The sequence below is a fragment of the Phaethon lepturus genome, unplaced genomic scaffold (assembly GCF_000687285.1).
Source record: "Phaethon lepturus isolate BGI_N335 unplaced genomic scaffold, ASM68728v1 scaffold8486, whole genome shotgun sequence".
NCBI classification, from domain to species: Eukaryota; Metazoa; Chordata; class Aves; order Phaethontiformes; family Phaethontidae; genus Phaethon; species Phaethon lepturus.
In genome coordinates, this window is record NW_010548260.1 from 26,125 (window position 1) to 48,931 (window position 22,807).

The 22,807-nt window shown below is 39.8% G+C and overlaps 1 protein-coding gene across 1 annotated transcript in view; it reads left to right on the plus strand.

Annotated features, from left to right (window-relative positions):
- The window catches only part of ITSN2 (intersectin 2), a gene marked incomplete at its 5' end in the record, with an annotated part of 53,089 nt that overhangs the window by 24,451 nt on the left and 5,831 nt on the right, over positions 1–22,807 (plus strand). The window contains 10 exons of the mRNA XM_010289905.1: positions 63–268; positions 1,116–1,180; positions 2,086–2,252; positions 2,569–2,614; positions 2,804–2,925; positions 4,622–4,718; positions 5,821–6,012; positions 20,556–20,677; positions 21,582–21,688; positions 22,328–22,511. Of these exons, the coding sequence (XP_010288207.1) occupies positions 63–268; positions 1,116–1,180; positions 2,086–2,252; positions 2,569–2,614; positions 2,804–2,925; positions 4,622–4,718; positions 5,821–6,012; positions 20,556–20,677; positions 21,582–21,688; positions 22,328–22,511 (1,308 nt within the window). The remainder of the gene's footprint in view (positions 1–62; positions 269–1,115; positions 1,181–2,085; positions 2,253–2,568; positions 2,615–2,803; positions 2,926–4,621; positions 4,719–5,820; positions 6,013–20,555; positions 20,678–21,581; positions 21,689–22,327; positions 22,512–22,807) is intronic.

A 22,807-nucleotide genomic window follows, 5' to 3' on the forward strand; every position in this document is an offset into this window, starting at 1 on the left:
TTAACACTTGCACCAGTTTGGGGTAGTGTGGTCAAGCAACATCTCCACTTCTGTCTTAACAGGGGCAGCCTGTCGAGAACTTAAAAGCACAAGCACTTTGCTCTTGGACTGCAAAAAAAGATAACCACTTGAACTTTTCAAAAAATGATATCATTACTGTCCTGGAGCAGCAGGAAAACTGGTGGTTCGGAGAGGTACATGGAGGAAGGGGCTGGTTTCCAAAATCTTATGTCAAGCTCTTACCTGGGAGCGAAATCAAAAAAGAGGAGTAAGTGCTACTTTTATTTTTGTTTAATTCAACAGTTTACAAAAAGAGGTGGTTCAAAGTGCAAAATTTTTGCAGTGCTTTAAAGTGCAGAATATACAATTTACACTTTACAGTTTACAAAATGCCATTTTAGGCTTTTATTATTTCATTCTGGCAAGCCCAGTAATGTTGGGCTCACTACTGTGTAAATAGAGAGTCTTCCAAGGCTCAATGCTGTGAAAAATCAGTGGTGTTTTATTATTCATCAAGTGCCAGATTTTGTTTTGGTTCATTACTGTGGCACCTCTCTTGCAGTGTAGTTGCTTTCTGCCTCTGAAGGTGCCAGTTTCTAAGTGACCTACAAAGAATTGTAAGCTTGTAAGGCACATCTTGCAGAAATCATGTATTTTTCTTTACTTGGAAAGGTCATTATGTCTATTCTAATGCTGCAAGGTAACTGTTCAGGTAATAATTCAAAGTCTGGTTACCGCTAGGATGGCTGCACCATTGTGCATAAATTGTTCTTTTCACACATTATGATGGAAGTTCTTAGAAATTCTCTAGAATGAGAGAATTTAGATAAAATATTTCATTTGTATTTCTTTTGGATAACATAATTTGTGAATATATCTTCTTGTCTTTCATTACATTACTGGTTTGATTTTTTAAGTGGTGTGTTCTTGGATGCCATTAATATCTTAAGTATCAGTAATACCTGTCACTGTTTGACAGTCAGGGAAGTCTTTGCAGTTAATTCAGAGGCGATACCAACTTTGAGATAACCAGAGTGAGTTTAGTCTTATCCTAATAAAGGGATTTGTTCTTGATCAACCTTTTTAGTTACTCAAACTTTCTTTTCTTTCTGCAGACCAGAAGCTATTTATGCAGCTGTAAACAAAAAGCCTAATACACAGTCTTATGCAGCCGGAGAGGGTAAGACAGCATGGAATATGCTACTTAATGATAGTCTGTTTCTGCTTAAAGGCATGCGAATAAAGTTAAATATGTGAAGAGTTTCTGAGCAGGCCTTTTAATGCTTGTCCAAAAGATACAGTGCAAATGTTGAGCTACTGTTACGAGAATTCTAAACCAGGAACTTGCATAAAGCTTATAACTAATTCAGGTTGAGCATAGGCCTGGGTTTTGGTTTTGTTTTTAAGACTTTTACTCAAGCATTACTTTATTTTTGAAAACTTAAATCAAGTTCTCTTCTTGCTCTTCTCCACTGTATTAGGCTATATTGTAGAGACATGAGAAGGGATATTTAGTGTCCTAAGTGTGGATCATGCTCTTTTAATCAGTAGGGAGTGCAAAAAACAAATATTACTGGAGAAAAATTTGTGAGAAGCAGTTTCTAAGCCTTTTAAGCTAGTGTATCTCCATGCTTCCCCAATTATATTTTAATTCCACTTGTGTTTTTCATTTTTGCTGTGTTAGATAAGAATGGTTTTAATCAGGTTTAGGTATGGAATATACATGCTTGCTGTGAAACACAGAGGGAGGGTGGAATACTTAATGCAAGAGATGAGTTTTCAAGCTGTGGTCTACAGGCCTCTGCTGATCTACAGGATGATCATAGGATAGTAACTCTTACTGTGCCAAATTCACCTTGTCTGTATGAAGTTGTGTACCTGTAATTCAGAGTTGCAAGCATGAGGCGAGATGTGATTACAATCAAGCAAGTAGGTAGGTTGGTTCACAAACTTGTGAAGACATGATCCATGTTATGAACACACTGATGAACACTGATATCAAAGATACCTTTTCTTGCATCTGATGTACTTTTATTCTCCTATCTGAAATTATTGTCTCCTCCTTTATATGTGCTGTTCGCACAGAGTATGTTGCGCTCTATTCATATTCAAGCTCTGAGCCTGGTGACTTGACTTTCACGGAAGGTGAGGAAATCCTAGTGACCCAGAAGGAGGGGGAATGGTGGACTGGGAGCATTGATAGCAGAACTGGAATCTTCCCTTCCAATTACGTCAGACCAAAGGATCAAGAAGTGAGTTCTTATTCCGAGAATTAACACATGATGCTTTCTCTCAATTTTATTGTATTACTGGTATTGATACCTAGCTCTTAGTGATTTTAAACAGAGGTTAATGTGCTCAACAGAAAAGAAAAGCCTAGGTAGCTCGAGTCCTTAATCAGTGTTCTAGCCACAGTGTCGCACTGTCTCTCTCTGTACAGGTTGGTATTTGGTTAAATACAGGCTCAAAATTAAAATCTCCACATATTTCTCTGTCTACATGCTTAAAGTTGGTGTAAACTCTACTGTTTTAATTGCACATTAAAAGATTATTGTTGTGTCTTTGTAGGCTTCTAGTAGTGCTGGCAAAACTGGAACAATAAATAAGAAACCTGGTAAGTGTGTGGTAACTTTTTAACATCTAGGACTGTTTCTTAAGTGACTGTGAGCATTTAGGTTCATAGCAGTGTTTTCATTCTGGGTAATGTGTGTAGCTGCAAGATATGTACCAGGATGTTTCTGTGGATCTAGCTCTTCTCACAACAAAAAAAATGACAAAAGCAATTAATATGCTCTTTTTTCAGAAATTGCTCAGGTTACTACTGCCTATGCTGCATCAGGAACTGAACAGCTTAGTCTCGCTCCAGGACAGCTAATACTTATTCTGAAGAAAAATGCTAGTGGATGGTGGCAAGGAGAGTTGCAGGTAATTAAGTGAAGGAAAAACAATTGTGGCTTCATGAATGGCAACGAGGTGATCTTTGGTTTGATTTGAAAAAGCAACTGAGTATAGTGTTCTAAAAGCTGGCTAGAAAGTTATTTTCATCTTGTATAAACCATATTTTTGGGGAAAAAAGCTTTTAATTAATACTTGGGTTGCTTTATTTCTGGGAATTTTTTGTCACAGAAAAAAAATTAAAACTGTCAACAAACATATGTGTGGGAGGAGGAAGAGAGATGCTGACAGTTAATAAATTGGTTAGGATTTAATTGGCAAAACATTACATTGTAAAATTATTCTAATGAAAGAATGGGAAATCTTGGAAGTTGGAGCTGGAAGCTAATTTATTGTGAAGGTTGCTGTTCCGAATTTTCTCCTTTCCCCACCTAGTGATGAATTTCTAGTCCCAAGGGTTGAGGGTGTTGTTACATCACATTCTTCTTAAGTCATAATTGATATTTTGACGTTTGGAGCCCCATGGATCTTGTCCATAATAGCCTTCACCTTTGCAAGCAATGCAAAAAGTTAAATCATGATCTTAAAATGTCTCTTTGTTACACATTTCTTTAGCTGAATCTGCAGAGTTAGCCTTAATTTAAACATGTTACTTGCAATACTGAATGCTATTTCCAACATTGGGATTGAACAGCACAGTAGAAAGTTCTGTCCTCTTAATAGTACTTAATTGGCCTTTCCCGAGGCATTCCACAGCCACACACACTCTGTTTTGAGTGAGTACTCTTGTTAACACCTGTCTTCTTTCGCCAACAGTTAGGGCAGGGCTGATCTAACTATTCAGCATCTGTTTTGAAAACCAGCCTGCTTTACAGATACAGGAGGAGAGATCATAGTGAGCAAGTTGAGAAATTGCTGTACTGAGTTTCTGTGAATTAACAGCAGTGGAAAATTTATTCATAGTATGTGCAAAAAAATAAATACAGAAAACAATGAGCAGTTTGTCTTTTAAGAAAGGTAGGTCCAGTGCTGGTTCAGGACGAAGCTTCAAAGAACTAAAAAAAAAGTGGCAGAAGGGAAACTAAGATATGTAATTGTCAATTCTTGCTTTTTTAATTTTCTTTTTTGTTGTAATAGAGCTCAGTCAGCAGTTACTGCTTTCTAAAATCTATGCTCACTTTTACATCTTGACTTTTTTGTGCACTCTGAAGTATATTTGTTTCTTCAGTGTGTGTGGAGATCATCTTTACCTATGGGACTAAAAAAAGCAAAGACTAAAAAATGAGGAAATTCTTTTCAAACTCTCACATGCTGTACTAGGTAGGAAGTGATACCAAATACTTAGGTCAAGATTTTCAAAAGTAGCTTATGGTAATTGTTACCTCTCTTCTGGGTATCTCATTAGAGACTCCATATATGATGCTTAAGTACAATGTTCATAGACTGAATTTTCAGCCCTATAATTAAATTGTGCACTGAAATAATTAGCTGCACTTGAAAATTTTGGATTAATACATTTGCCAGAACATATTAGGGTGCAGCTTTATTTGCATTGGGTTGTTTTATTCTTTAGCCAGCTTTTTTCCTTTTAAAATCTGTTTAGTGTTTGGAAGCCTGACTTCTTGTCTTTTGTTGGCAAAACTGTGTGACCTATTTATTGCATTCTTTCCAGTCTATAGTCTATTTGGTTTCTTCATTGTGTAATAACCATTTTAAACATTTACAGGCAAGAGGGAAAAAGAGACAGAAAGGATGGTTCCCTGCCAGCCATGTGAAATTACTGGGTCCGAGCAGTGAAAGGACTACTTCTGCTGCTCCCTCAGGTGGAAAAAAAATCACTTTATATTTCATTTAGAGTATTTTATGTAACTGTTTCAATTGTTCAGATACTAGTCTGAATTACATAACTAGCATAATATTATGTCTAATGGCCATATCTGATTGTGGTGTCACTGTGGAAGGTAAAGTCCTAGTCAGAATCTGAGTCTTTTGACAGACTTGTCCATTCAGCTCTTATCTCAGTCCAGGAAAGGTAAAATCTCACAAGTTCTTAATCAAAACAGTTCTTCATAGGGTCCTTCCCTAGTGTATGCTATCCTCTACATACCTTGCAGAAGAAAGTCTCAGTCACACAAAGATGTTTATATCCAGAAATCTGTGAGGGTCAGCAGTCCATCTTCTATGGCAAGAGCTTTTTAATTTTTCTGAATGCACTGAAGAGCCACACTCTTCTCACTAGCAAAAATCTCACACCAACAAAAGTCTTACAGAAAACTAGCAATCATTGACAAACACCTTGGAATTACATGCACTGCTCCTTAGAAGGTGAGAGACTAAGCAGCAAATTTCTGCTAGATTTTTCCATTTGAATGCCTGGGTACAAATGAGATTATTTCACAGAAAAGGAGCTTTTTTGGTGCTGCATGCTTAAATGGTGTTGTTCTACACAGCTATGATTTGCTTATACAACAGCTTCCTGGGTATTACTGGACAAAACTTCTCTTTGACTAAACTAGCAGCTCATGATTAGCTAATGCACATTTCTTCTGCCTTTGCCATGTTTTTCTCACAAGTATCAGCTATAAGATAATCAAACTCACTTTTTCTGAGCCAATAAAAGAGATAGAAGCATACTTGATTATATTTTAAAATGTTTAGAAGGTCAGTAGATGCTATACTAAACGAGTCCATTTGCTATAGGTGTGCATAGATATATAAAGTGGAAATAAAGATTACTGCCTGGCCCAACTAAAAAAAAAGTAGAAGAAGAGGGAGGACAGTTCCACATCAAGATAAGATCATGTGGCATTTTTCTTACATAACAGTGTATGTTAAATTGTTTTTTTCCTGGGGTTATGTAAAATACACAAAAACAGTCTTAATACTTGTGTAACATTGTTCTGCTATATTTATTTTTTTTCATAGTGTGTCAAGTGATAGCAATGTATGATTACATGGCAAACAATGAAGATGAGCTCAGTTTCTCCAAAGGGCAGCTTATTAATGTACTGAGCAAAGATGATGCTGACTGGTGGCAAGGAGAAATCAGCGGTGTGACAGGTCTCTTCCCCTCAAACTATGTGAAGATGACCACGGATTCTGATCCAAGTCAGCAGTGTAAGCAACCTTCATTTTTTACTATTTTTGTTACTTTATTTCAAAGGTTCATTGCTGTTCTGCTTTGTGTTTAGCATTTGGAGTTCCAGGCATTGGCTGAATTTATTGGTACTTTAAATACCCTTTCTTTAAATACTTTACTATAGTACTAAGTACTTCAAATACTTTTCTATTTAACCTACAAACAACCAGCACATTAACAACAAGCTGGTGTGTAGTAGAGTGCTAGGGTGAGCTAAAATACTAGATTTGGTAGGTGTTCCCCTTCCACTAAAGGTGCTGATGTTTGATAACTGCCACTGACTGTGAGTCATTGCAGGCATACTGTGCTTGATTATAGAACTTGCTCGAGTTTTATAAAATACAAAAAAGTGTCTGTAGTCATCTTTAACTTACATTTAAACTATTTATCAGTTAAGTAAAATTAACCATAGAAAAGATAGGGAAAAGATTCTAACATTAGCAAGTGATCTATCGTATGGAAAATACTTGTGTCGTGGCTCCCAGTGATCCAGCTCTCATCCAGTTCTGAGAAACAAGATATATATCAAAACATACGTTAAGCTGAAAATTATTGTCAGCAGACCGAGAACTGAATGCTAGAATATACACCTATCTGATGGTGAAAATTTTCTGTGTCTTTTTTGCATGTAAACATAGTAAAGGTTTGTGGTGTCTCTCCCCACACACACACACACCTTTTTTTGGGGGGGGGCCCTTCTCCCCAGAGAAAATTACCACCATTTTTACTGCCTCAGCTTTTCATTCTGGGGCACTGTGATTAAACCAACTTTTATATCAACCCATGACATCAGTGGGTTTGAGAACATATCTTAATGTAAAAGTTGCTCCTTGGACATAGCAAGCCTTGTCCCTTCACTTGCTGTTTTTTACCTAAGCATCATTTGTAGCTTTCTCAGTATAAAGACATGCATCCAGAAGTCTGCTGAGGTGGACTCTTAATAGCCTATAGCTAGTGTGTAGGACCAGTTTGCACTTAAGATTTGATCAACATAGTTGTGTTCTTGCAGAAGAATTCACAAACTCGGTAATTAAGGTACAGCTGGAATTAGAAAGCTAAAATATTTTCCCTGGGTAGCTTGTTATGGTACCTGGGCAAAGTGCAGTATGCACCATTCTTGAGGTTTTCTTTTTAGCTAAATTACATCTGTGCTTACATTTTTGGTAAAACACTAATTTATTTATTTAATGACTCTGGCTGGTCTGTCTGTGATATCAGAAACTTCTGCATTTAGATTGAACTTAACATTCTTTCAGGTAGGCATATCTAAATCATTAAAATGATCCCTTGAAAGTTTTTGTTTGTTTAAACAGAGGCAAAAATCTCAATTTTGAAGAAGTAGCATAGACTATGTCCAGGGCTATAAAATTAAGATTCTGGCTGCATATTCAGACTTTATGAATTTTCAGATAGAGATACTGCCTTATCACACCAGGTGTGTTTCTGTTTAGATTATGCAGCTGAGTGTGGTAAGTGCAAGATGATTACATATACCACTAATTTTCAACAAAAGTAGTTGTAATTGGAAGCATTTGATGAGATGATTAAGTTTTTCTCATTGTTTGCTGATATGTTGTTAGGTTGTCTTTTTCTCACATTTCAATGTAGTGGAGTAAAAGTATTTCTATCCACATCAAATCGTGGCTGTGTGAACAGAATTTTTCTTTGGAAGTGCATTGACAAAGGTCAGCCAGTGGCAGCCAGATGAGCAGATGTGCACCAGGTCATCTGTATGTTGTTGTTAAACTTTTGTCTAAGAAATAGTCTGCTTGCTATGAAGCAGATATGCTGGTGCATAATTAACAAAATCCACCTATTGGTGAATGAAGAATATGTTGAATTTAAAAAAAAAAAATCTGAGTATTTCAAATAAGCTAGTTTGTATATCAGTTTTGTGCTAGGTTTTGCCCCCTTTTTTCTGATATTAAAACATATGCATTTGGAAACTTCAGGAAAGATCCTGCTTAAAGTCCACAGCCTGCTCAAAACCAGCATGGCTTCTTAGCTCAAGCGCAGCATTGTGCAAGTACTGTTGCAGAGATTTCCGCTGGGCTGCTTTCACATGATGTGAAGTCTGAGCTAGTAACTTGTGTTAGCAGTAAGCTAACACTGTACCATTCTTCTGTAACCAGAGAAATATTTAAATGTGTACTGATTGAACTTTCAAACTTGGTTGGATTTCATTAAAATATTTTTTGCTCGTATTTAAATGTAGTGCAGAAACTATCACTAGTATTCTCAAGAAATCACCAAGGAGTGGTCCCACCGAAATGTTGATGTGGCCCTCTCGGGACCAGCTTGGATGTATGACAGAATATAATTTTAAAAATGCATTTTTATATTTTAAAGAATTATTAATCTGAGTATTGTAATGTTTCTGTTGAAGAATAGCAGTTTCTCCCACTGTCTCTTCTAAATGGTCAAATGTACTGGTATTTGAACAGGGAGCAGGCAGATTTGGTTTACTCGCATAGGTTTGCAGTTTAGGAAACTTCTGCTTTTCCCTCAAATTTAAAACTCTGTTATATGAACCATCTTTGTACCCAGAGTCTTTCCTGGGACTTACTAGTTACAGCTGTAATGGCAAACTTCCCTAGCGAAGAAGGAACTTGGGTCAGCGAGGTGTTTCTTCTTAGGTTGCGGGAATAGCTCTCTGAACAGAATAAGCTGTGTGGACAAGATCACTTTTCCTGTTGGTGTAGCTGCACATCCTGGCATAGGGTCTCTGCAAGGGGAGAAAAAATATCGGTGAAGGTTGTCATATGTCTGTCAACAGGTCTCTCAAATACAATTGAGTCCTGGTGATTGCAGAACACAAAATGCTTGAGAATCGTGCTGTCAGTGACCTTGGTGATGGTTGGACTTGCTCATGTTTTAATGATGTTTCAGTAGCCCTTATTCTAATGTTTGCATGGAAGTCATCATAAAGAATAAATAAGATACGCAGGAGGTTTCAAAATACAAATAGCTATAGATCTAAAGCAAAGGAATATGCATAATCTTCCATTATTTGTTGAGTGCTTGCTCAACCATTCAGGGTTAGATCTTTTGTGTGTTGCCAGTACCTGTCTAAGACATGTCTACCAGGTTTTCTTCCCGTTCTTCCCAAGGAGTGTGTAAGGCGGGGTACGCATGGTGCTTTTACCACTTTACAGTTCTTCCGGAAGGCCTGGTCTGGAGATAATTTGTCTTTGGGTTGGAAGGGACCTTTAAAGGTCATCTAGTCCAGCAACACCCCCCACCCACCCAGCAATGAGCAGGGACATCTTCAACTAGATCAGGATGCTCAGAGCCCCATCCAACCTGACCTGGAATGCTTCCAGGTATTGAGCATCTCCCACCTCTCTGGGCAACCTGTGCTAGTGTTTCACCACCCTCATTGGGAAAAATTTCTTCCTTCTATCTAGTCTAAGTCCTCTTTTAGTTTATAAACTAAACTAGTTTATAAACTAGAGTCCTCTAGTCCTCTTTTAGTTTAAAACCATTGCCCCTTGTCCTGTCATAACAGGCCCTGCTCAAAAATCTGTCCCCATCTTTCTTACAAGCCCCCTTAATGTACTGGCAGGCTGCAATAAGGTCTCCCTGGAGCCTTTGTTTCCCCAGGCTGAACAACCCCAACTCTCTCAGCCTGTCCTCAGAGGAGAGTTGTTCCATCCCCTGGATCATTTTGGTGGCCTTCTCTGGACGAGCTCCAACAGGTCCATGTCTTTCCTGTGCTGAGAGCTCCAGAGCTGGACGCAGCACTGCAGGTGGGGTGTCACCAGAGCGGAGTAGAGGGTCAGATTCCCCTCCCTCGACCTGCTGGCCACGCTGCTTTGGATGCAGGCCAGGAAATGGTTGGCCTTCTGGGCTGTGAGCGCACGTTGCTGGCTCATGGCCAGCTTTTCATCCACCGGTACCCCCAAGTCCTTCTCGGCAGGGCTGCTCTCCATCCTTTCATCCTCCAGCTTATATTGATACCGGGGGTTGCATTGAACCAGGTGCAGGACACTGTACTTGGCCTTGTTGAACCTCATGAGGTTCACACAGGCCCATTCCTCGAGCTTCTCCAGGTCCCTCTGGACAGCATCCCGTCCCTCAGGCATGTCAACCGCACCACTCAGCTTGGTGTCCTTTGCAAACTTGCTGAGGGTGCACTCGATCTCACTGTCCATGTCATTGATGAAGATATTAAAGAGTAATGGTCTTTACTGTACCCCTGAGGGACAACACTTGTCACCAACCTCGATCTGGACATTGAGCCATTGACCCTCTGGATGCGACTGTCCAACTAATTCCTTATCCACTGTGATTTCAGCCAGTCTTCGTCTGCCTTAAACAGTTGCTCTTAAAACTTGTGCTCTCCTCCTTTGTTGGCTTTTTCAGCAATACAGATTTTTTCAGTTCATCATTTTATCCATGTTCATCCATTTATCCAGTCTGATTTTCTTCCCTCACATACCTCAGATGGAGGCAAGACAGATGCTCCATCTACATCTGCATACTTGGTTGCTGGATGTTTCTTAGAGTTAGAGATCTGTTCATCTCTTGGAGACATTCTTGCTGAGAGCTGGACAACTCAGCTAGGTGGACATACCTGTGCTCAGCATGCAGAGGCTTCTAGTTCATCTTATCTGAGGTATCTCATCTCCCTTTGTGACATTGGTCGTTCATAGAGCTGAATGTTGTACCAGTTCTTTCTACTTTAATGTATATATTGTTACTGTTTCAGCTCACTCTTTTTTCTTTTCATAAACCAGCATTGCTGCACTTCCTCAGGCATCTAAGTTGCTCCTTTAGGTACTTAGACATGAGCTCCAGGTAGTCCCCACCACCTCATAAGCACCTCCTTCCCCTGTTTAAACCTTCCTGCTCTGCTTTTCGCTAGTGCAAGGGCAAAAGTTGGGTAGACTGGGAACAGATCTTCTTTCCATAGATTGTTCTTGACACACATAAGACCACCACTGTTGAATTTCCTTAGGTACAAACTTGATGTTTGTAGTAATACTACTAGTTCTACCTATTTTTTTTCCCTTCCCAAATCTTACTTGTAGATGTGACACGTTAGGGACATGAGGCAAGTCGTGTCCTTTCAACAACAAGGATCTGTATTGCCAGAAGTTGATCTCCATGAGCAAAAGTTCATTAGCTATTCCTGTCCACCACTGTCTAATGAATGAAGCTGACTGATTTTCAAGGCTGTTCTTAGTGGGAAAAACAATGTCTGAACATGTTCATGGCAGGTGCATTTCTGTGTCTATATATGAACATCACATTTTGAAGTTCTCTAGTTATTTCCACATAACTTCTTTTTATGATTATGGAGTAAGAGCTCATGCTACTAGTAGCTTTGAGGTGTTGCAGATCCACGTTCATTTTTTTTACAGATGAGGTTTAATAATTTATTCTAAGATTTTATTCAACAGCTCCAGAATTTTACCTCTTTTACCAAGGATCAAATACAAAATCAATCCCTTAGTTCATGTAGACATAGTCATTTTCTATTTTGAAAACTATTTGGTGAATATCAGTCAGGCTTGATAAAGCTTCCAGGTTAAAACTCTGGGGTCTGAAATAGCCTCCGGATTGCCCACAGGGTGCGTACAGCTGCAGCCCACGTCATACACCTGCCTTTAACCTGACTTTGCAGTTCCTCTTCTATACTGTGTAGACCTTGGTTTCTGATGGGTATATCAAGTGATGTGGTACTTCCTACTTCATGGCCACATATTACTAGAGACAACGTTTCATTTCTTCCAGGCTTTAAACAGAGTCAAACAGGTTAATTTTTATGTGCCAGTATAAATAAATTCCAGTGAGGCTTTTCTTTACAACTTTAGTTTTTATCTGATTTTGTAATGTCTGATTACAAATTTCTCAGGAGAAATGCTGGCTTTGTTGAATTCTTGGGGAATTTTGCCATTGCCTTTAAAAAAAACCTTTAGGGCTTGACTTTGTGTTGTTGGATCTACATAACAGAAGTCTTCCTTGGGAAGAAACTTTCTTCTTCAAATGAATCAGCTACAAGTATTTTTCAGAGTCAGTGGTGGCTGGTTGCAAGTATGTAAAACTGTGTGTGTTTGTAAATATGAAATTGCAAGGGTAGAAGCTCATGATGTCTGTTTCCAGAAAGTTGAATGTTAGTCATTCCTTTCTGACCTTTTTGGTGTTGTTCTGTCTTTGTCCATAGAACTCATGTGTTTCACTCTTCAAATTTATGTTCATTTTATCCTTCATTTTTTTTTTTGTTTTTTTTAGGACCCAATGTTGTCTTCCAGTGTGAAAGCACCTCAGAGACCCACTATCCAAGTTTGACTGTAGTGTGGAGGCAGGGTGGCCAGCCCTGCTCACGTATCTCTGACACAATCCTTTTGCTTCGTTTGAACGTTAGATCCAGTCAAGAAATTAGGTTTTTGTGCGTTTTCTTATAATCTACAGTTACAGTTGATTTGTAAAAGCAGAAAGGATAGTGGGTCTTTGTGTGGCTTTCACTGCTGTTCATTCTTGTTTCCTTTAGTATTTTTCTTTGGTATTGATAATCGTAGATCATTAGCATGCATATCAAGTTATCGTTTGCATGGTGGGATTGCAGACACACAAAGACCCACTATTTGCACAGTTTATCTGAGCTGCTTTGAATGGGCAGTTGTGTTCTTTAAATGTTGTAATGTACATACTTTGCAGAATTAAAATGTTTGCTGATTACTGTTCTAATGGACTTGATTGAATCTCTTGCATATTGAGCTTTTAGAATTGGCAGCCTACAAGGCTCGTCCAGAAAGCAAACCCTACCTGTTTCTGCTGCTGATAGTCACTGTGATTACAAACATGCTACAAGATCTAAGATTAAGATCTGGTGCAGTCCATACAGCCTTTTAATACCCTTTTTAACTGGGGAATGAACTATTAAGCATAGAGTGGAGGATGTTTTTTTTTTCCTTCCTTCACAGTAGTACTATAACAGGAATTCAGGTTGTTTTGACTCAATATGTCCTATCCCTAAACAACGTCCTCCTTTTAAATACTTTATTCCAATAATCCATATTTGCTTTTGGTTTTAGCAAACATGTAGTAGTTACTGCAGGAAGTACCTACACAGCCTCTGTGCTAGTAGACCCTTTCCCTGCCCCTTCATTAAGTAGTTAACGGTACTGAATAGTGTTTTTATCTGGCTACAGTCTGCAATGACGTAAAGTACTATCTTGAAAGCTGCTGCTCTGCTTTCTGTTAAATAAATTAGTAGCCTAATATATAGGTAACCTTGATAGAGATGTTGCCGGAAAAGAAACACTAACAGACATCTGGAGCTGAAGGCAGAGCATTTGGGTTTAAAAATGGAACTATGCTCCTCAGCTTAAAAGTGGTCCTTAAAGGTCCCGTCATGCCATGTCAGCAGTATGGTGCAGTAGAGGTGCCCACGTTTTATTAGTCTGGGGGGAGGGAGGGACCAGGACTTCAGGACTATAACCCTGATATCCCTTTGAATAAAAGGGTTAACTTAATAGCAGACTACTTGTCTGATTAAATAGTTCTGTGGTCCTGTAACAACAGGAGAGATCTAGCAGACAAGTTATTTAATTTAGTTGGTTTCCTGAACTTGGTTATGAAACAGCAAAGGTCACTTATGCAATCAGAAATGTTTACAAAACACTGTTTGTTTACTATATACATATATATATATATATGAATGTTGTGAAGGTACTATCAGGAAAAAGTTAGTCCAGTTGCAGAGATTTGAAAGCCTTTCTCCAAAATTTCTGTAGAAAAGTGTGAGATGTTACGTATTTAATATACTTGATTACATAATGTATACGTGCCCTTTAGTTCAGATATCTTTTGTGCAATACAGACTACAGCAATGTGCCTACATAAAACTACAAATGGATTTTTATTCTGGATGTATTTTGTCTAAACCAATATTTTGTCGTAGAATGAAATCATGTTATTGTAGGCAAAGAATGTGCTAGATAATTCCTCAGATATTCTAGCTAACTTAATTTCCTTATGAAACTGCATTTTAAGTATTTCTACTAAAATATGCGAATGACCCTGAATGCCTTCTCTGAATTTCTGACTTGGAAAGCCTGTTTAATACAGGCTGAAGTGTGTTGTGCTACATCAGTGGCATCAAGCAGTCACTTACGTACTCTAATAATTAGGTGATCTTATAAGTTACCCCATTTCTAAAAGGCACTGTTAACCTGTGGGATTTGAGGCAAACTGACTTCCCAGTGTTCAGTGACAATTTTCCTTGAATGCCAAGTTGCTACTAATTGTCTTTGAAAAAATAAAAAACAACTTCACATCCTATCTGGGATGTTCTAGGAAATAGTTACATGGCATTTTTCAAAAACAATTGGCGTTCTGCCCAGTTTTTAACTGATACAATTGGAGATTAGGGTAGTATTAGGTAAAGTTTCGTACAAGCAGCATGAAATATATGGTTGGGTATGTAGATGTCAACATTGATAATTATTGAAACAGCTGCCTCTCAAGTTTGAACTGATGAGTATTGAAATGAAGCACTTGGGGCTTTCACAGTTACCTTTTCATGTTTCAGTATTAGCCGAGTACACTCTAAATTCTCTAACTGTAATAATGATAATGGTGATAATAATAATACACCTTAATAATGCTGACTTGAAAGAGACGTGGTCCCTGCCTTCAGTATTTATCTCTACTGCAAAAGTCTGCCTAACACAGCTGGAGCACAGTCACCTGAGCGCTCTACTCTCTTTCGTACCCTGGTGCAGAAAGAATTGTATACACACATTAGATCATCGATAGGAAAGACTATGCTGGGGATGTATTTAAGACAAGATTATTTTAAAATAACGTTCTCTATCACTGAGGAGGTGTAGCTAATAGAAGCTGGTATTTAAGACAAGATTATTTTAAAATAATGTTCTGTATCACTGAGGAGGTGTAGCTAATAGAAGCCGGGTTTAAATCAGGCTTTTTCTTTCAAAAATGTTACTTTATCTCTGGCTGTGTGCAGTCCACTCCCTTGTTGATGAAAGTCCATAGAGTTGGGTTCAGCTGTTATCCCAGCCAGCGGAGTAAAACTCACATTGAAGTGTTCATCCCTTATATGGGTGAAAAAGGTTGGCTTTGGAACTAAGGACAAGGTGGAAAATAGAGTTACTTGTTGAACTGATGGTCCCCAGTGAAGAGCTGAGAGTCTAAATGTGGCCACACAAGGTTAACAGTTAAAACTGAAGCCAATCAGGAAAGCAAAATATGATGTTGCCTGCAGCGTAGTACTTGCTTAATACTGTTTCCTGTGGGCCAGCAGAGAATAGGGGCCATGGTGTAGCTGGGGGTAAGAATCTAAATGATGCTGTAAGTGCACAAGAACAGGTATTGAAACGCTTTCTAATTTTCATAGAATCATAGAATAGTTTGGGTTGGAAGGAACCCTTAAGGTCATCTAGTCCAACCCCTCTGCAGTGAGCAAGGAACTCATTTTGTAACTGTCTAGTTTGCATAACGGACTAACAACCTACAAAAACATCGTTTAACAAAAGCTTAGTTTACAGAGCAGAGTTCCTGATCCAGCAATCAGATCCATGCAGGAAAGTCTTGTGCCACCACCGAGACTCGATTGCAGGGCTGAGTAGTCAGTGATTGTGAAGAGCTGTGAAAGCATACAAAGCGCTATCATGATGTCAGTGTTAATAATGTTGCAGTTAGGAGTGCAGAAGGCATAAAGCTCCATCAAAAACGCTACACGCTAATTATTGAAACATCTCCTACCAGTCATTGAATATTTATGCCACCTCAATGCTTGGTCAGATCATATCCCTGTGTGATTTTCTTGAGTCGGGTTGAAAACACCTGTAAATAAGTCTGCTCGTAGGAATGCTGACAGACCTTGGCCTGTAGTAGTGTTGGGAGCTGCTACAGGTTCATGCTACTTTAATGTAATGAACTAATAAAACTGCTACGTAATGGTGTGTGCTGCCTTAAAATCTCTTTTGTTGTTCATTTCAAGCTAGAGTGTTAATGTTTGGGGATGATTGTTAAGATGCAGGCTATGCTTAGCATGAGGCAATTGTTCATCTTTGTTTTTAAACAAAGTTGTAAGATAACTATGCAAATGTATTTTATTAAAGGGACACATAAAAGGATCTAGTTTGTCTGTTGTGGTTTTTTTGTCCATCTGGGGAGGTTTTTTTCCCATTTGAATAGGTTGGTGTGAGCATTATGTTACCTGGCTCTGTGACTGCATGACTTAATTTTGCTTTTTACCTCTTGAAAATTGAATCATAAATTTCTTCTGTCGTAGCAAAGAGAGTATACTGCATTTACTGATTACAGGAGATTGAATAAAAGTTTTTATTATGTTTCCCAAGATCTGATGGAAACCAACCTTTCCATGGTGGCAACTTTCTTGGATTATTTCCTTTCACAGTTTTCAGTAGGCCCAGAGGCTACTGACAGCTACAGGCAGTGACAGGAGTACACTGCAAGTGAATTAGCCTTGCGTGTGCCAGCAGAGATTGTAAAATGGCTGTGGGTGATGTCCCGTGATACCATCAGTCTGTTCTCTGGCTGAACTAAAGGGACTATTGTAATGCCAGCCCATGGGACTTAAGGTGAGATGGAGTCTTGCTGTGGTAGCCTGGGAAAGCAGAGGGAGGCTAATAGGCAAAAAACCCAACCTTTACCTGCTTTTTCCAGCCTCGTCAGCTGGCTTGAGCTAAAAAACTTCTAAAAAACCAACCAAACAAAAAACCCCAAACACAACACCCCCCCCCCAAAATAAAAAACACAACAAACCCCCTCCAAAAAACCCCAACCAAAAAACCCACAAACCAAACCCATAACCCTAAACAAACCAAGCTATTTACTTACAGATGCAGTTTATATAGGCCATCTCTAGCCCTAAGTAGTCTTCACTGATGACCCAAAGCAGTGATGCCTCTAATATAGATAGATCCTTCAGGGCAAGTGGTTGTTTAGGGCTTAAGACGTCTTTCCAGAGCTGTCATTTTTAATGTGTTTTTTCATTGTTTGCTGACTGGGGAAGTTTGTTGGGGAAGGGGACAAAGCACGCAGTGCCCAAGTGGATCTGGGCATTTTTGAAAGCCTTTTATCCATCTGGTTTTTACCTCAATTCTCTGGAATTGGCTTTTAAGTGAAGAATTTTAATTCACTCCCCCTTTTTTAACAAATTAACAAATGGAAATTTTTTTAAATGGTGCTAGGTCTTGTTCATCTTTCTTTGATGGGAGGATTTCTTTTCTTCAGAAAATGTCATTCTTCCCCTTGAACGTACTCAAATCCAAAATATGTCAGTAATTTGAAAGGTTTTCTGCCCCAGCCCCCCATGTTTTTCAGGCATTTGAATCTCCTGCAGAGTATAACATCTTCTCACTGTGAAACGCGGTAGTTTTTCTTGCAGTGTTAGTTATATTAGTAGGAAGAAAGTATTTCTTGTTCAGGTATATTTGGAGAGGGAAGTATAATTTTAACCATAACGTTAGAGACTGAGATTTCCTGTTTATAAACTCTCCAGCTTGTTTTGCCCTGCTCCTGCGAGACAGCTGCTTCCTCGTCTTGGAGAGCAGGATTTCTCACAGAAGGCACCGCAGTTGTAGTAGGCATCGCTCTTTTGCTATGCCCGAAGTTTCAAAGGTACCGGACAGCCACTGCTTGCTCCGTTAGATGTTGTTCTCGGGAGGGAGCTAGGCAGGTCATGCCCCAGGCAGTCTGAACAGCCTGGCAGTACCCTGCTCTCGGTGGAAGAGGCAGGCTGGCTTGCCCGCCAAAGGTACTGTAAACCTCTTAGCCAGTCAACAGCAGGAGGTGAGCAGCTGAGGTTCTCCTCTGCGGGCGCTCCCAAAAACCTCACTGCTTTCCATTAGCTGTATGGGGAGCTTGGGATGAAGCCTTACAAGACAGAGGCCAAACCAACAGCTTCCTGCTGCCAAAAAAGTCAGCTTTACTGCTTCCATGCACATTGCTGGCCGCTAAACTAGCAGAAAACTACTGTTTTCTTTTTTCCACTCAGCATTCATTTGCTGCCAGGGTGTGAGCTGGGAGTCAGATAAGTGCCAGAATTGATGCAAGGAAAGGAGGGAACAGGAATGTGGGAGGAGAGTGGGTAGAGATGCAGGTCCACCCTTTCGGTACCAGTGAGCCCATGGGTGTCCACGGCCGCTTCAGGAAAACGTTGGCAAATGCATGTGATAGGTTGTTTTATTCTCTGTGTCATTCGCTTTTCTTCCCTTCAGATCCAAATGCCTGAATTCACCCTCTAAAATCAGATGTGTGGATTGTGTACTATGCTTTTATGCCAGTATCATCAGACCCATCAAAATTTGGGCCGTTTTCACAAGTGCTTATTTAAATATAAAATAACTCTCATCCATTCATCCCAAAAGCTGACAGTCCAAATACAAGGTTAGTGCAGGAGCCAGTTAATTTAACTGCATTTTTGTATCTGATAATGAGCTTATAAACCAAATCTATTTTAGGTGCATAAAAAGGCCTATTTTCCTTCCAGTATTTGCTTCAACTTCAAGTAGACAGCACGAGACAGACACAAATTGGAGCGTGTGGGTTGTTCTAACAGCTGTGATACAAGCAAACAGCAACAGGAGCTTCAGTCCGTCCCTGCTTTTGTGGCAGGACTGTACCTTGCAGTAGAAGAGAGAAGCATGGGGCCAAAGCTGAGCCTTCCACATCTGGACAAATAAAGTCTTGGTTACTGTACAAGCCCTTCATTATCCTAAAATGTCATGTCTTAGGAACCAGCTGGGCTTAAATTCAGTCCTGTACAGGTTAAAGAACGAGGCTAGAATCCAGTAGTTACACACCTTGGCCACAGTCCATCTTGATGGATTGAGATACCAGACTTCATAGGGAATCAGTTAGATCTGTAGCTTTACTTTTTCTTCTCATCTAATTTTGGCCTGATTGTAACTTGGGAATAACTAAGGCCAGAAGCAGCATTCTGCATGGTCAAGAGAGCTGCAATCCCAGATCTCTTCATAAAAAGTGACATTTTTTCAAATCTCGTCAGAAAGCTTAAGATCTCTGATCCTCCTTAGGGGTACAAAAGAGAACTGAAAACTCCTGATTTTAAATCTAGGTATTTAGGCCTTTACTGTTTCACTTCTTTGCATTGTTCAAAGGGTCTCTCTGTTAAAATACTTCGAATGGTATCATAAAATCCCATTTGACAAGTGTTTCTCTTTTGCTTAAGGATGCTGCTCCTTCAAAGCAGCTTGATGCCTGTCCGGCAGGAAGCGCACAAGCCTATGAGGTTCCCATTAGGCCCCTGTCACATCAAGTTTAGCCAAATGTTTAGCGTTTCTTTGGGTTCCCTCCCCCCAGATTTATTACTAATTTATTTCAATTTCATTAGTTAGAGCAGCCTTCCCATAACCAGTTCTATACATCAGCAGTGAATAGAAGTCACATTCTAGTGTCCCAGCCGTGTTAGGGTGACGAGGGAGATGCAGCCTTTCATGCTGTAGGTCACGCTGCCTTTCATGACATCTAAACTTTCAGAAAGTACTGTTCCTCTAGAAATACCAGATCTAAATGAGTCCCTGCGATGTCTTTTCTGCTCTTCTGCAAAATCCACAGTTCACGTTGTAGTAAAATCTGATACCATCACATCAAGCGATAGATGTATGTTCTCAAATACTCTGTAATTATTTCTTTTTATTTTCCCCCACCCTGTTACTTTGCAGTACTCTGCTAGCATGCGATGGCTAGCAGAGTGACCAGACTTTGACTTTACCCATTTAAACACATTCACTCCTTTGCTTTTACCAGTTTTTGATTCAGTACTAAATTTCAGACATTGTTGTCATGCTTGCTAACATGTATACAGCAAAGAAAAAACAGCGTGAAGCTGTAGGGTCTGCATGTTATTACAGAAAACTTGGGGTTTGGGTCACTGAATGTCTTTGTATTCCTGTGCATGATTTTTATTACTCATACTTGATGCATAAAAATAATTCAACATATTTCAGGCTCATTTGGTTTCTAAACGAGAAAAAAGGTTGTACAACTGTGCATTATGCATTATAACTTTACAAATTTGTACTGGTGGTTTGTATCATAAATTTATAACCAAGGCAGAGTACTTCAGAACTGGGGTGGAGATTAAAGGTGCAATGTTTTAAGTTGAACCCACACACATTCTAGATGACTTCACCTCACAAAAGACATTGCATACGGTAAGAGAAAATCAGAGTTTCGAAATGGTATGGAAGAAAAGGAGAAGAGATGAGAAAAATCATGAGACAAATGGAGTGGCAGGAAGTCAGGAATTCTTTTTTGGCATCACAGTACAAGGACAAGGGATGTTCAACAAAACAAAAAGGTGGCTAAAAAATTACATAAAGGGAGGAGGGGGGTGATCATTGATTTTGAAACCCGCTGCTGCTGTGGATGGGGTTTTTAAAGAGAACGACTCTGTATATCTTCTGAACCATGGGCTGGCGCATGGTGATGCAATTTTGTTAATTCATCAGATCTGGTGGCCTGAGCGGGATCTAAACTACTGGCTTACTTCTTGTAGGGTGCGCTGATCTCCAGAGCCTTGACACTATGCAACCAATGGAAAGGAAGAGGCAGGGCTACATTCACGAACTCATTCAGACGGAAGAAAGGTATATGGATGATCTTCAGCTTGTCTTAGAGGTGAGATGTCTTGGATGTGAAAATGCACTTGGAAAAAGAACACCACTGTCCCACTGAATAATAGCAATAAAGGGGTTCTTACAGATTGTGAAATGCTAGAGGAAGAAAATGAGGTTGTGTGAGCACCTCCCTTTCTAGCAAATGTTATGTGGTTGTCCACCAGGCAAAAACATCACGTTGTGAAAGCCATCATCTCCCAAGGACCTTCCTATTTTCCAAATCCTGTTCTTAGGTGTTTGGACTCAGTGTAAAGATGATAGTCTGGGCTGGGTTGTCTGGTAAAGCTGCACAGGCTCATGACAGAAGCTGTATGAGCACAATAAAAGTTTATCGTCTGCCTTTGTCTCTGATTTTACTTCTGGAAGCAGGACCACCTCACTAGGCAGGGCAGGAACTGGCCAGCGTTAGGTGGTCTTGGGCATCTGATTTGACCTCTCTATAAAACAACTGTGTGGTGAAGTGTTAAAGATGTTAGACTGAGTTACAGAGGTGTTCTGCTATCCGGAGGAGTTGTGCCGAGAGCCCCTGAAAGAAGCTGTGGTTCTATAGGCAGGTTGACTGTGAGTGCTCTGGGTATGGGGATAGGTGTGACGCGTAAGTGTAATTTGTGCAGCGCAGTTGACTCCAAAGTCATGGGAATGCTCTTCTGCTGAACAGTCAGCCTGCAGCTCCCAGTGCTTGTCCCTGCTTCAGTAGTGGTGATGCCAGTGTCAGAATGAGGTCACATACTTTGGAAAAATAGTGACAGCTGTCACAAAGTGCTAGTAAGGAATTGCTTTTAACTTTTCCTGAGAAACTGGACACTGAGCACTCAAAAAAAGCAAAATCACTGCCAGCCTAAACAAGAGGCTGAGCTGCTTTTGTCTCTGAAGAATTGTTCACCTTTCTGATTTTCTGACCGCAGGTTTTCCAGAAACCGATGGCTGATTCAGGCTGTCTCACAGAAGGAGAAATGGGGATGATATTTGTTAACTGGAAGGAACTCATCATGTCGAATACAAAATTACTGAAGTAAGTACCTACCCACATTTTTATGTTTTCCTCTTCATCTTTATTCTCTTTTTCCTTTCCCCAGGAAGTTTTCTGGTTTTACAGTAAATATTTCTGTTCTTGCTGATTATTTCCTGTGCATGCATGCATTCAGAACAGCTAAGCGTATTCAGACTACCTCACAAAGAAGGAGTTGTTAGGAGAGAGAGGGGAATGAATGGCAAGAACAGAAGCACATTGGCTGCAATACCTTAGAAATAGAGCCTACACAAAAGCATGTGCATGGGAGGCATTCTTCCCAGTTTTCTGCAAAGCAACTTTCTGTTCTCTAAAAATAAACTTTGGAGAAACAAAGTGGCTAATAATTCAATGAAATGGGATGCTGGTTGAACGTAGAGATTGATGCCGATTGTCCCAGAAACCTCAAAGGAGCATCTCGGTCCCGCAGACCCCATCAGGCAGATCGTTCAGCTCAGCGTGTTGTGCCAGTGATTTCCTGGGGGTTCAGGCTGGACCGTGCACTGCCTGGAAGCGCCCGTGCTGTGTAAGGGAATTCACCTCGCAGGCTTGCGTCCTTCCAGGGATGGATGTTGTAAGGATCTTGATTTCAGCCTCTCAGACTTGGCAGCAAAGTTGGATGGTGATTTCTTTCCTCTTCAGAGCCTTGCGAGTGCGTAAGAAAACAGGAGGAGAAAAAATGCCAGTGCAGATGATTGGGGACATCTTAGCAGCGGAGCTCTCTCACATGCAGGCGTACATTCGGTTCTGCAGCTGCCAGCTTAATGGAGCTTCATTGCTGCAGCAGAAAACTGATGAAGATGCTGATTTCAAAGACTACTTAAAGGTACTTTATTCAGTAGCTTTTGTGCATTCCTCCTTTCCTCAGTGACAGGACCCCATTTAACCAGCATTGACCAGATCAAAATAACCCAAAAGAGTAAAATCTTGCATAATAATAGCCAAGAACCTTCAAAGGAGGATTTATATGAGACCATGGTCACCACTGTGTGTGCTTTTTATTTATATACCTGTTTTTCTCTCTAGCTAATTTATTACTCCATTTCCCATTCCATTGCTTGTTACTTCAGTGTAACGCTAATCCCACAAAGCTACGGTGCCGGTGTCTGCACCTTCCCAAAA